The 14293-nt window shown below is 42.2% G+C and overlaps 1 protein-coding gene across 2 annotated transcripts; it reads left to right on the top strand.

Moving 5' to 3' along the window:
- Positions 1-8393: 8393 nt before the first annotated feature.
- SIKE1 (suppressor of IKBKE 1) lies at positions 8394-13680 on the top strand. Of its 2 annotated transcripts, none has more exons than XM_041120010.1 (5): positions 8394-8692; positions 8757-8865; positions 9447-9589; positions 11732-11845; positions 12241-13680. In XM_041120010.1, exons 1-5 carry the CDS (start codon positions 8534-8536, stop codon positions 12328-12330), a joined length of 615 nt encoding a protein of 204 aa, XP_040975944.1. In that variant the 5' UTR covers positions 8394-8533; the 3' UTR covers positions 12331-13680. The 2 variants fall into 2 exon arrangements, with proteins under 2 accessions (XP_040975944.1, XP_040975945.1); XM_041120011.1 differs by having other exon boundaries at positions 8760-8865.
- Positions 13681-14293: the final 613 nt, after the last annotated feature.

Consider the following 14293-nt stretch of genomic DNA (forward strand, 5'->3'; position numbering starts at 1 on the left):
CTGTTGTATATGTCATGGAATTAGATGGCAAAGGGAAAAACTCATTTCCTGTTGGTTATCTTACTGCAAAGTCACTTAAAATAGTCTTAGGGACAATAGGTTTTCATGGATCTGTGGCACAATACACAGCAAACAGACATTACCCTGCAAAGGAGAGTTATATTTGTATTTCATAGGCTCCAGAGAAGAGCATGCTACTTACTTCCAGGTAGCCTGGCACTGTTTAGGAATCTGTTAATTCTTTGGAGGTGGAATGGTTGAGTCTGGCTTTGAAGAACAAAAAAGATTGACTCACAGATGTTATTTGAGCATCTTATGGGGTTTTTTTGAGCTTTCAAATGCTCTGCATTGATAATGTGTGGTGACAGAGGGCTGGAATGCATAGATGATGCAGTAGAGACAAAGATAATGATCTTGCAAGTTTACTAAGTTGTCAAAACTTCAGTGATAAAAATGAAGAATTTACAGTTGTTAGAACTAAGATTTTTTTCATAGCAGTATCTCTTCCACATATACCATTGGCTTTTTCATCCAGCTGTTCAGCCTTTCTCATGAAAGTTGGAAAAACAAGCAGAGGTTTGTGAAATACTGCCTTTAGCTTTTAAATACTACTGACTTTTTTTAGTACTTTTTCTGATAGAAGAGACCTTACTGGTAAGCTGTTCAAATGTACCTATGGGACGTGAGTATTTAAAGCCTATTGACTTCGGGAAGCTTAAGTCTGAAGCCCAGGTTTTTAGAAGGTATCTAATACTCATTCTGTTCAGTGTAAACCTAGTGGATTCAGAGTAAATTCAACTTCTAAAATAAGTATGTAAGAACCTAAAACTTAGTCGTAGTAGAAATTAACTTCAGTGCCACATTAAGTATTAGCCCATGGTCATTTACTCCAACCCACATGCTATCTTCATAGCTGTGGTAATAAAACTCTTTTGCATAGTCATGCAATGATTCAGACCAGGTGACTGGTCCATGTTAGATACATATATTTACTTTCTTTTAACAGATCACTTCTTCTATTCAAAGCTTAGGGTGACAGTAAAAATCAGAGACCTGAGAGCCCACTTGAGTCACATAAAGAACTGCTGCAAAGAAGAGGGAAATAAATTGTTTTCCATGCTTGTAAAGAATCAAGAAATAAGCTTATTTAGGAGTAAGGAAGATTTAAATTAGATACTAGAGAAAGCAATTACAGTGGTAAAAATGGCACTGGAATAAGTTGCCTGTACAATCTTCATCACTGGATGTTTTGAAGATCAGTTTGGGCAACCAGATATTTATTGTTTTGAGTTATTTTGATCTGTAAAGGAGAAGAACGGACTCTTGAGATCTCTTCCAACTCTATTTTCTGTTGTTTTTCCTTACATATGTCAGTTTTGTAGAACACTGATAAAGTCTCTGATCAGTAACACGCCTAGTGCCATTTTCATGGGCAAAGGACCATTTTATTGGGCAAAGGAAATAATCATATACTTCAAGCATGCTTTACTAGAGGTGGTTAAACAAAATGTTACTCATAGATACCACCTGAAAATATTAGCTGAACAAGTTCATGTCACAAGCCAAAATCTAGAAGTGCCACTGAAGTGGAGAATAAGAGACACACATGTTTTCCGTAGAAAATAGTCAGATCTGATGACATCAGTCTGACCTGAACACCTTGCGTTGCACAGCTTTTGCAGCCTTATTTCCATCATTAGTGTAAACTGTGAGCTTCTGTGCAATCTTACTTACATAGAATGTCTGCCTTTATGCAGTTAGGTCTAAGAATTTGATGAGTGCTGAAACTGCAGATCAAGAAAGAGCTTCCCTAGATTGCTATCTGTTGAGAGGATTAATTTTCAAGCTACGCAGAATTCTTTGTTCATCTGAACTAGAGATTCTAGATCTCTGTAACTTGTTTGGTATCCGAATAGTTAAAGGAAATCATATCCACTCCAGCTGGATCTTCTCTACATAACTGACCCGTTTGGCTTGATCTGGTATTGGATTGTTTACGTAACTTCAGTAATTAACCACTATCAGCCTCATTAATGAAACATAAACCACCTCTTCTGCTCATTTATAAAGCATTTGTCAAACAAAACTTAAAGGGCAGAATCTCAGCAAAGTAACAGTCCTTCAAAAGCTACTGAGAGTCTGACTACAAGTCATTATGGTCACTTTGTTGTTGTTTTTCAGTAAAAATGAAACAGAAGTGATGGCATGGTCTATTGCTTTTGGCTAACTTTTCACAAAAACATCTGAGATCTGTCACATGAGGGCAATGATGCCTGGCCAACTATTTTGGCCATTTCAGTACAAAATACTGATGTTCCAGCTCATTACTGTAAATCATTAAATGATGAAAGCAAGAGTCAAATACTAAACAACTGGGAGCCTTTGGAAAACTAATTGCTAATTACAGTAATCGTTGTTATATGTGAGTTAAAGGTTATATTGAAATATAGATTATTTCATTATAGAATTAAGTCTCTCCTGTTAGTAAACTGTTCTGAAGAATATTAAAGAAAGTCGAGTATTAACAATACAGCTTATGTATTAAAATGATGTAACTTAATCTTCACCTATTTTTGTTTTAGAGAAATAAAATGTTTTAGAGGCATAAAATACACTGGCAGACAAATACATGCCAAAAAATTTGTGTTCTGAGAGCTACTTGCATTTACAGTTTGTTAAGGAACTCATGAAAAAACTGCAAGCTTTCTGTTCACCCTCTCTTCTGGATTATTTCTTAATCTTCTGGCACTGTTATGATTTTCTGCATGGCATGGATGAACCTAAGCCCTGGGTGAGAAACAGCACAAAGCCTTGTGACTAGCACTTTTGCATGTTGGCATATCTTGCACTCCTGACTCTCAACAGAGAGAAAGATTTAATTTGAATAGGATGCGTATCTGGTTTATGTGGTGGTTTTGATTGTTGGATCACACGTTCCAAGATAGTATCAGGTCCAGAAGCTACAGTAGTAGGAAATTGTGCCTTTTTGTATTCAGCACGTTCACCAACAATTTGGACGCAAAACTTGAGGACAGGCAAATGAAGCTTGTGTGGGAACGGTACTAAACTGTATATAGGCATCAGTGACGAGGAGGGTTGCAAAGAACAGAAGAGGCATGGGATTGTCTGTCAAAGATGACTTTGTTTGGTTTATGTTGTTATTTGTCTAAAATGTAATTAACCTAGAATCTTGAAAAACGTGCTTGTTTTGTTGTCATTATTTGCCTATTTTGCCTGCAGCAGAGAGAGAACCGTGGTTGGTTCACTTGAAACGTTAAGAACATGAGTGTAGTAGGTCAGGGACTGTCTTTTTCTGCATACATGCATGGCTTCTGTTAGATGGGGCCCCAGCCAGCCTGAAGTGCTTAAGATCCAATGTAATACTTCTACTGATGAAACAAAACATAAAAAAAGATGCTGTTTGTACTGCAAGTTCACCCAGTACTTCCCCCCTTCTGTAGGTTTTAAACATGTACTCATTTTTGTAGCTTCAAGCAACAGGGTTTGTGTGTCATTTCCTTTGAGCACTGGTTTGCAAAACTTTTATCTTCCCTACATGTAGCTTTTTAAAGCAGTACAGTTATTTGCAAAAAATAGAGAAATAGTCTTTACAGAGAAAAACTGTATGTTTCAGCAGAGGAATGACAGTGAGACTAGCCAGGGAAATTTAATCAGGCAGCACCTTTCAACCTGAATTTATATAGTGTTCAAATAGGAAATTATTCAACTATTCCCCCCAAAGGGGTGACAGGGGGATCCATACAGTGAACAGCTCCCATTTAGCATTGTAGAGCGTGAGTTCATTCAGTTGGTTTAGTGTTAGATAATATAAATACTCTCCTGTTTTGCATCAAATATATCAGACAAATCGTCAAATTAGAAGAGAAATAATTCAGGAGAAGATGAAAGTTCTCATTAAGTTCTTAAATGTTTTCATGGGATGAAATAATGGGAGACTATATCAGATCAGAGAGGAAAACCAATTTTGATCTTTTTAAGACTGATTTTTTTTCTTAATCATGAAGTTGTTAGTTTCACTATGCATTTGCTTACAGGCTTTTCACAAATCTGGAAGAGCTAAACACTTGACTTATGTTAAATTTTAATGCAAGAGCCAAACTGCTTAAAACTTACTTGAAAATCTCAAAACAGCCTACAAAATGTTCTTGTTTCTTCTGTGCATTCTCTTAAGCTTGGTATGCAGGGCAGTCCCATTACCTTAAGGTAGAACAGTACTAATAAGCCCATCCATTCAACACCAACAAAATGTATGGGTGTCCTTACATCTCCACAGGCTCAATACCCTGTGCCAGATCTATGTGTTTCCCCTTGGCAGGAAGACCAGGACTTGTCAATAAAATGCTCCAGTGCATCAATATTCAGCAAGGCACAATGTGGAAGAAAGTAAAGATACCAACTAAAGCTTGATTACAATCTCCTGCAATGATCTCAGAATTGGTAGTTCATAGAGAATACTGGTAAATGTAACCTTAAGCATTGAGATTCTTAAATGACTGTACTTCTTTGTAGGTACAGCAAAGAGAAGCCAAGTCCTGGACCTGATTTCCATAAAGCAGAATATCTTGACACTCTGTATTAAGCATTACAAAATAATTGTTGTGGAATCCCTTGGTCAGCATTTTATCAGCGGTGGAGTCTTGCTGCCGAGAGACTGAAATAGCTGGATATATCCATTTATCAATGATAATGTTTTCTCTTTTTTCCAGCCTGGATTCCATCTTAAGGACATTTGTTTTAATAGTAAAAAGAATATTAGACTCATAAATGTGAGTGCTGTGGTGCAATGGGTGACTTTCCAAGATTTATCAAAGCAGGGTAATTAAGATGAACAATACGACCGAGTTTCTCGCTAATAACTTTTGTCACAGAATGACTCTGTTTCATGCAACAGTAATCCACCTTGAAGTATAGGCTATGAAGTGCAAGAAGAGGATTCACTTGGCCTCCTGGTTTGCGAGTCTCTGCGCTACAGATTTTGTTGAGGGCAATACCAGTGAAATTGTGACAGTAGCTGACGATTGTGTTAACGCCATCACTTAATTTTAAAAGCGAGCAGTCAAAAAGCGTTGGGGTGTGTGGTGCGAGAGAGGTCTGTTTTGCTTTTTAAACAAGCTGTAGCTGCTGAAATATGTGGCTGTTAGACACCAAGTTTTTCCAGGAAGAACTTGTAGTGGAAATGAGAAATGTCACGTTTAGCTTTTGAAAAGCTAGTGTCTGCTGCATTACTATGTGAGGCTTGTGCTTTGAGAGACTTAGCCAAAATTTTTCAGACTGTGCTGACCACGCTTACTATTAACACGATTTTGCCCCAAACCCAAGAATTAGTCTAGAAATTTGTCCTTTATTCTTTTATCTACTTCCAGCATTTAGATGCCACTCGATCTGTCACAGATATTACCATTTTCTACTGGTCGATTCCTCTGTGCATTATTATCCATCATTTACTCTACTGGCAGTTTCTGGCTGAGTTATGGGCATTACCTGGTGCACATTGTTTTAACATCCTCAGTACCAATGCCTGAAACAGATACTATGTTGTGCTCAGGATTCTGTGCTGTGTCTGTTACCAATCTCTTCAACTTTTTCTGTGCTTTTGGTCTCTCTAGATTTCTTTTCTTTTTTATTTTCCCACTATGAGCAAGAACCTCCTCAGCTATGTTCAGAAATGCTATGTATTTATTCCATCACAGAAATACTATTTATGATTTTTCAAAGATGGCCTAGAAATGGTTTTGGTTCTGTAGCAGCTTTGCTGTTTTGGAGAGCCTCAATATGCTTCTATCTAGCGTATACTTTTCCTGCTAGAACAAATCCATGTTCTGTTTGACAAAATACAGCCATGTGGTTAAGAGTTATTAAAAGCATTAAAGCATTAACCTCTTGTAACCTCATTTTTCACTTTGTACACATACATAAGTGTTTAATCGAATTGAAGTTAAACACTAAAAAGTTTGAGAGGCCAAATTTATACATTCTCTTTAGTTTATGCAGAATTGATGTGATAAGCCGAAGGAATTACAAGACACCACTACTTAGAAAATGCTCATCCGCTGATGTGTTTAAGCTCTCTTGCTACATACTAGAAGTTTTGGTGACAAGCATTCCCAGCATTTAAATCAAGGAGCTTTGTCCTACTGGGATCCGATCTGCGTCCTGGCGCCACGCTAGCTTATTCTACTGTCCTTTGGAAGTTGAACAAATGATTCTGTGTCAAAAGATCTGCTGGAGAGGGGGTGAGCCACATCCTTGAGTGAGAACACAAGACTAAGTGCTGTGTGCTGGTAGTATCATAGACTCCTATCTTGTTCTCATTCTGCAATTTTATTTCAAGCAGCCAGAATCCCACAGAGGGACTGCGCTGATCCTGAAATGAAAGTCTGATACAGCAGTGCTGGCCCTCATCTCCCTTGCTTGTCTCTACTTGGCATGAAAAGGCCAGGATGTCATCTCTGAAGCTAGAGAAAAGTGAGTATTAAATCATAAGTATAAACGCAAGGAACAGAACAGGCCAGAGATTCAGACGTACCAGTGCAGCTTCTGCTGAGGTGTAATGATCCTTCACGCTGCACAAACAGGTAGTTCCTTTAGCTGACTTCCTAGTAGATCTGAATTGCAATTTCCAGTGCTGCATTTCTGAATGACTCATTGAGTGCCTCTGTGCTGTAAAGCTGAATTAAGTGCAACCTCAGAGATTGCATGTTTGATTTCGCAGAACTTCCTTAGGTTGAATAAGGTGAAAAACAGGAAGATACTGAACTGGTACACATATACCATTCCATGTAGCTGTATCAGGCCTACTCCTGTGTGGCTGCTCAAAAGCTCTGCAAAAATTGATGTACTGGCAGAGCCTTTAAAGGCAGCCACACAGTTCGGAGTATGAGCACAGAGAAGCAACAGTAGGTGCTGAACCACACAGGTAGGGTCATTTGAGGATATAATAGGGGGGACAGACAGCAGAACAGGGGGAAAAAGCATTGGCTACAACTTAGGGATGTCATGTCTGTCTTAGGACAGGGCAATCTTTTGCCAACTTGTTCCATAACCAGGATGGTAAAGACAGTAATATTTGTCAGTTTTCCAAATGTTCATGAATCACCCATTATGAAAAAGGAATTCTGATAATGAGTTGTCTTAACTTTTTAGTATTCTCCAATAAGAAGAAAAATAAGGAAGGACTAGAAGGTAAAATGTGCTCTAAATTGTGTTCTAGACCTTTAGTTCCACAGATGTTACTATAAAGCAGCATTACATTTCCCAAATTTGCAAAATGTATCTCATACTTTACTCACTAATCCGATTCTGATGAAATACTCCAAATGCAGCTGCTTACTCTGTTCTCTTCTGGATTGTATGAATGTTTTGAAATTGTTGCTTATATAGAATTATCTTATGCAGCACTTCTGCACTAGGCTTGATTATCTCTGGGATCACAAAGAAACTTTTATCTGATAAAGCATCCCAGATTTTTCCTATGTGTCTGTCTGAATGGGGATTTAAACTTGAAAGATGACCCAAGTCAAAGGGAGTCCCGTTAAAACATTACTGTTGAAAACATTATTAATAAAGTTGGTAATAGTAAATAAAAAAGCTTTGTGGCATGAAGTTAAGCAAAGCATCAAGGACATTAGAGATCACTAACAGTAGCTTTAGTTAGCAAATAAAGCAGCAAGTCAGCATTACAAAGCTTGTTATTTTAACTTGAGTAGAGGATGTTTACTGTTGAAGGGGACAAACAAGAATATTAGATAAGATGACAGCTCAACAGATCTCAGCCCAGAATTTATCGCACGCTGTTTAAGGGAGTATTTTAAAAGATAACCAGAAGCCCCTCGGGTCAAGGATCTATGCCCTTCTGCAAACAGACTGCGCCGCACAGAGCAGCGTTCGTTTCAACCGGAGGCTTTCCACCTGGGCTTCCCCCGAGAGAGCCCCGTCACGGAGCACGAACCTTTGTGCGTGTACGAGTTCTGGCTCAGAGAGAACGCGCAGCGCCAGGCTGCCGCCAGTGACTGGACGCTCAAGGGCGGAGGACGTCAACCTGATGCGGACTAACGCTGTTTCCCGGGAGGGGAGGGGATGGTCTCCCCTCCCCGCAAAGCCACCCAACGCCACAAAAAAAAGCACGAGGGCTCCCAGTGCTCCCCTGGACACGGCGCGGTTAGCCAGGGCCCTGCCGGCTCCGGGAAGCGGCGGGCCGCCTGCCCCGCCCCGCCCCGCCGGGCCGCCCGTCCCGCCCCTCCCGCTGGCGGCGAGGGCGGGGCGGCGCTGGCGCCAGCGCTCCGCCAGGCGGCGCTCGAGCGCCGGACTGCGCCTGCGCACGTGCGGCGCGAGGGCCGCGGCCGGAAGCGGCGGGGGGGCGTACGTAAGCACGCGCGGGCGTGCGGCATCCTGGCCCGCGGGTTCGCGTATGCCCGCGCCCGGCGGCGGTGAGGGGCGGGCGCCGCCTGTGCGGCCGGGCATGGGGCCTCCGCCGCCGCGGAGGTGAGGAGCGCTCCTCGCCTCGGCGCCCGCCATGACCTGCACCATCGAGAAGATCCTGACGGACGCGAAGACGCTGCTGGAGCGGCTGAAGGAGCACGACACCGCCGCCGAGTCGCTCATCGACCAGTCCGCCGTCCTACACCAGCGCGTGGCCGCCATGAGAGAGGCGGGCGCGGCGTGGGCCGAGAAGGTGAGGGCGGGCGGCGGGCGGGCGGGCGGGTGGCGGGGCGGCCGGACCGACAGCCGTGTCTCAGCAGGGCCAGGGCGCCGCGGCGGAGCGGGCCGACCCGTCCCGGCTGCGGCCGCACGTGCTCCTGTCCCAGGAGAACACGCAGATCCGCGACCTGCAGCAGGAGAACAGGGGTGAGCCTGCCCGCCGCGGCGGCCGAGCTGGGGGGGGGGGGGCGGGCGAGCGGGCGGCGTGCCGGCGGGACCCCGGGGCGCTGCTGGGGCGGGGGCGGGGGTGGGTATCAGTATTGGCGGAGGGGTGGGGGAGCCGGAGGGGATGTTGGCGGAGGGTGTTGGGAGGCCCCGGGGCCGTGCTGGGCGGTGCACTGGGGGAAATCGGGGGGGGTGGGGGATGTGCAGAGGGGCCCCCGGGGGGGCGTGCTGGGGGAGGCTGCGCGCTTCGTGGCGGGAGGGGGCTCGGGAGGGGGGGGGGGGGGGGACGAGCCGGGGAACGCATCTGTTTCGCTTCTGTCAGAGTCGCAGGGTGCCTCGGTGTGGAAGTGGCTGCCGGCATCGGGATGGCTTCTGGGCTAGCCGAGGGGTCCGGGCAGCCAGCCGCCCCGGGCCGGAGTCCCAGGGCTGTGCTGTCAAGGGGAGTGAGTGGTGGGGTAGCACGAATCAAGTGAGCAGCTGGTACCGAGTACCTCTGGGCACCTGCTGTCATTGCTGTGAAAAATTGCATGTAGTTTGTGGCAATGACGTACTGTATTTTGCAGAGCTATGGATCTCACTGGAGGAGCACCAAGACGCGTTAGAGCTTATCATGAGCAAATACAGAAAGCAGATGTTACAGCTTTTGCAAGGGAGAAAAGGCGAAGATGCTGAACCAGTGTTGAAAGTTCATCAGGCTAATTCTTTGGTAAGGTGGGATGGAGACAGAAGGGGGGCTTAAGACCCCTGTTCCCTGTCTCTCGCTTGCTTTCATACAACCTTGGTTTCCATTCATGGAATGTCTCTGCTCCAAAATACATTTTCTGAAACTCTTGTCTCTCTTTGCTGGTATTTTTTTTTTCTACTCCTTTTACAGCGCACAGGTTGTAACAGTTATCACAGAGGACGCTGAAAAGCATAACCCTTTTGCAGCCCAGGTGAAGGCTTGTTCTTTATGCACTAGGTGGTGAATTCCCTGGGTTAAGCTTAATGCACATGGTTATCTACAGTAAAGTCAAAGACATCAAAGTTGTTACTGTTCCTGTTCAGTAATTGTAACAAAGGGAGAAGAACCTCCTAAATCTCTGTGAGCTGCAGTATGCTTAATTCTTAAGAAATCATCACTCCCAGATGTTTTTAAATCCGGATACTCTGTGCAGTGGCCTAAAAGGGTCCCTTTGTCCGTGTTTGTTGCAATGACTTTGGAACTCTAAGGTGTGGCTACTGATAACTGCCGCCTGTTTTACATTTAGGTATCTAATAACAATATAATAATAACAACATTAAATCTCTATTTAAGTCTTATGAATTAAGTTAGGCTTTTGTTAAGATGCATTTTTATGTGATTAGAGAACAGCAAGCTGGTTCAACCTAATGACATCTCCTGTCTTGCAGTTTTTTAATTGGAATTGGAGCCAGCCTAACTCTTTGCACATGTATCTTTGCGCTGATATGTGGCAACTCATTAGTCCTCTGTTTTGTGTTGCTTCAGTCCTCTGAAGTTAGGTAGTGTAGCAATGTCTTGCTTCCAGTGCTTGCTTAGGTAGATTAATTGCTCCGTTTATCAAGACTTGACGTTTGAACAAAACTTCTAATATTTTCCTCTGGCACTGCTTTTGCTCCATTTTAATGGCATGGAAATGCAGAGCTGAAAAGGCTCTGGAGAAACCTTTGATGGAATGTACCTAGACTATCTCAATATCTAGGCAAAATCTTCTGTACTTCAGATTAAGTTCATGAGTTTTTTCTCCTACCCACCACTTGGGGAACAGTAACGGCCTTTTAATATCTTTTAAAGAGCTATGTTCTTATTATAACCATCTTTCTGTTTAGAAAAAAAATAATCATTCTTTCTTCTCAGATTAAGTCTTTCTTGTTCTTCCCACTCTTTCCTAGATGCTCTAATTTGTTTACATATTTTCTGAATAACGGAATTCAAAACTGAATTCCCTGCTCTGGTGATACATTTATCTTCCAGAGGCAGTGGAACACCTACTGACACTTAGAGAAAAGAAACTTCACCCTATAACATTATCTCATATTCCCCAAAGTGCTTTGTGATAACCTCATATTTTTGTTATGTTAAAAATGCTTCAAAAGCTTCCAAATTCTTATCTTGCTACTTGTTGCCAATTACTGACATTTTTGTGTTTGCACATTTGAGTTGCTCTCTGAATACTGTATTTTGAAATGGAATGCTCTTCAAACAGGAGTTGTTGCTACATTACATGTTGGAATTTTTCAGTGTTCATTATATGTGCATTTCTGAGCTTCAACAAAATGCATCTTCCACCAAAGGATTGGAGCTGTATCTAGACAGATTCTGTAAAAACTGCCTCAAGAGGCTCTGGTCTTAACTTATTTTAGTTTTCATTGCTTGGCTTCCTTTGGAGATGAGGCTCTTTACTTCACACTGTTAATTAGTCTTGAAACCTCATTTGCTTTTGTATTTGGCATTCTTACCAATTCAGAGTCAGGCTTTTCTAATGAAGCAATATAAAATTTGCTGCATACTAATCATATTCACATGAACCTGAGTCTGTTGTCTCAGTTCTTGTCACACTTGAAATTACTTCCATTTTAGTAAGTAAGGGTACCTTATCTTGCTGACTGATGTTATTCTATTCACTGTTTTCATTGATGACTCCTGATAATGGATGATAAGGTACGTGTTTTCATCTTTAAATATTATACAAGTTAGGATTGCAAGCGCTTGGGACAAAAGGATTAAAATTCAAAACAGGGAAATAATCCAAAATCAAGAAAATGAAAGTAATTTTTTTAGAAGAGAGAAATCATTACTGTTGCTTTTGCCTGAACATATTGAATATATCATTTTTATGTCTTTCAGGAAATTGAAAGTCAAATAGACAGAATATGTGAGATGGGAGAGGTGATGAGAAAAGCTATGCAAGTCGATGATGATCAGTTCTTTAAAGTTCAGGAGAAACTAGCTCAGTTGGAGGTAAGAACAGATACGATTGCTAAGGTTAGATCAAGCTTTGGGCGTCTCTAGACTTAGTTTGGACTTTCTATGTTTGTGTCCAGGATTTATAACAGTCAAAAATTTGGGGGTGGGCTCACGAAATGCAGAACATGATCTGTTTTATTTTCAGGTTCTTGATGTTTGTATTGTATATATGAAGCCAGAAGCAAAAGATAAGCTTTAAATGATGTAGTTCTCCTCTTGCTAGCACTGTATTAATGCTTATGTTACAAAACCAGTGTTTTATTTAGCTGTGAAGGAGCAGGGCTATTTAAAGATTATGGTCCTTTAATTGTGAATTAGCTCATTTCTATTATAGTCCTTTAATTGTGAATTAGCTCATTTCTGTTTCAGCAAAAATATTGATTTTGCAGCTTGAAAACAAAGAGCTGCGTGAACTATTGTCAATCAGCAAAGAATCTTTTGAGGTGGGGAGAGAAGATCTGCCTGACTGTGAAGCTTAGGTCACAAAATAACTGTATCTCCAAATCTTGACTTCAGAGACAATTATGAAACTACCCTACAAGGATGGGTTTTGATCTGTTCTTTCAGGTGTTTCCTTGTATGTTCATCTTTCAAAATGCGTGGGCTGTTTTCTCTGCATTTTTCTGAAATTACATACTGTTAATGGCAAAGGCTTGCATCGCTGCTCCGTCTTGGTAATTGCAGCATACAGATGCTTAACAATGAAGTATTTGATGTGTACTCCCTTGTGATAGTTTATTTTTTCTCCTGTTTGTTATTTTTTATGAGCTTTAGTTAATACTTCCAGCTGTGCAGATGGCACTTAAATCCACCTTGTCAGTAGCTAGAGAACATAGTACAGGTTGTGATTATTTTATTTGATAGAAGGAGTAAGAGGTTATTTGAAAACTACATTGTAAATGGTAGGTAATACATTTTGCTCTGCCTGCACAAAGCAGGCAGGCAGGCAGAGCTTTTGTTTTGCTTTGAAGAGCTAACACTCAGTATTGGGCTGGGTTAACATTGTTACTTGGACAACTGCTTAGAAGCAGATCAAGAGAACAGCATATAGCCAGTAGAGCGCTTGAAGTAGTAACTCGTATAAGGAGTACACTTTACCTTGATTTAGGGGTGAAAATCAGAGTGGATGACCCTTTCTGACACCTGTGCTTTTTTGAAGGATGTTGTGTATCCGACTAGTTTCTTTTCTTATGGGTAGACCTGTTCTGGCTTTACCAAAGCTCCAAGGTATGGGGACACTGGCTAGCTCTGATCTAAAGGCAGTGCACTCAAACCCTGCACAGGACACAGTGCTTTCAGATCAAAGCTCTTTGGCCTCCCACCACTTTGGACGTCAGGAAGAGTGAGCTGAGGTCTGCTTCAAAGCTAAACCAAAACCAACCATGTAGACAGGTTTTTAATGTTACATCACAGGTAAGTCTAGTACCAGATGTTACGTAGTTACTGCAGCACCCTATATGGAGTGAAATTACGAGTTGCAGCGTTGTAGGAATTTATCAATATTGCAATATTTTTATTGATGTTTTTATATAAAGATTTCTTTCTTACCTGTGATCAAGGAATAATCCTCCAAGAACAGTAAATATCTCATTTCCAATATTAGTTTAAATTTTTATGCCGCTTTTTCCTAAGTGAGAATTTTGATAGATGCAGAAGGTGATTTACGTTCCTGTGCTTATTAAGAGACATTTTCTTGGAACCATTTGGAATATTCAGCAAGATTGTTTGGTAGATATAAGGGATTTCTGTACAGGAGTATTCTTGTATACAATCCTTTTCTATGAGAAGCCTTTTAAGAGGGAATAAAAAAAAAACCCAGTGGGGCAGTATTTTCTCAGGTGTATTCTGTTTTGTGGATCCTGGGGATAATCCCATCTGTTCTGCGTGTCCCCAAGCCTCTTGCACTCCCTCCCATTTTTGCCTTGCCTGAATGAAATAATACTACAGTGACCAAAAATACTGCATTTTATCTCTTTTAAATTAACATCATCTGCAGTGCCTGTGACGACATGTTTTTACCTTTGTTATCCTAGTGCAGGTTAACATTCCTCTAATTGGCTAGTTGCTGTGCAGCCTGAAAAAATGGGCACTAAATAGCAGTTGCTTCGACTGATGAGTTTATTATTAATTAGCAGTGGGCCGTAATTAGCAGGGAAAGCTGATGTATGTTCCCTTTGCTGCTGTCCTGTTCTGGGTCCGTGACCGTCTACGATTCTGCTGGGCAATTGCTGAAGAACTTGCTTTGCTCCCGTGGAACCAAGCGTTCGTCTGACTCTGCCCGGCCTTGAAATCCAGGCACAGAGCCGCTTCCCTCTTGCTCCAGCGGGGTGCGGCCTTAGGTACAGGCGAGCAGTGCTGCTCTGCCTGCCTTCCCTCCACCGGGGAGCGGGGTTGGGGGGGGGGGGGGGGGGGCGCCCGGCCGCACGGAGCCTACCGGCGCGT

The sequence above is a fragment of the Aquila chrysaetos genome, chromosome 24 (genome assembly GCF_900496995.4).
Source record: "Aquila chrysaetos chrysaetos chromosome 24, bAquChr1.4, whole genome shotgun sequence".
In the NCBI taxonomy this organism is placed as follows: Eukaryota; Metazoa; Chordata; class Aves; order Accipitriformes; family Accipitridae; genus Aquila; species Aquila chrysaetos.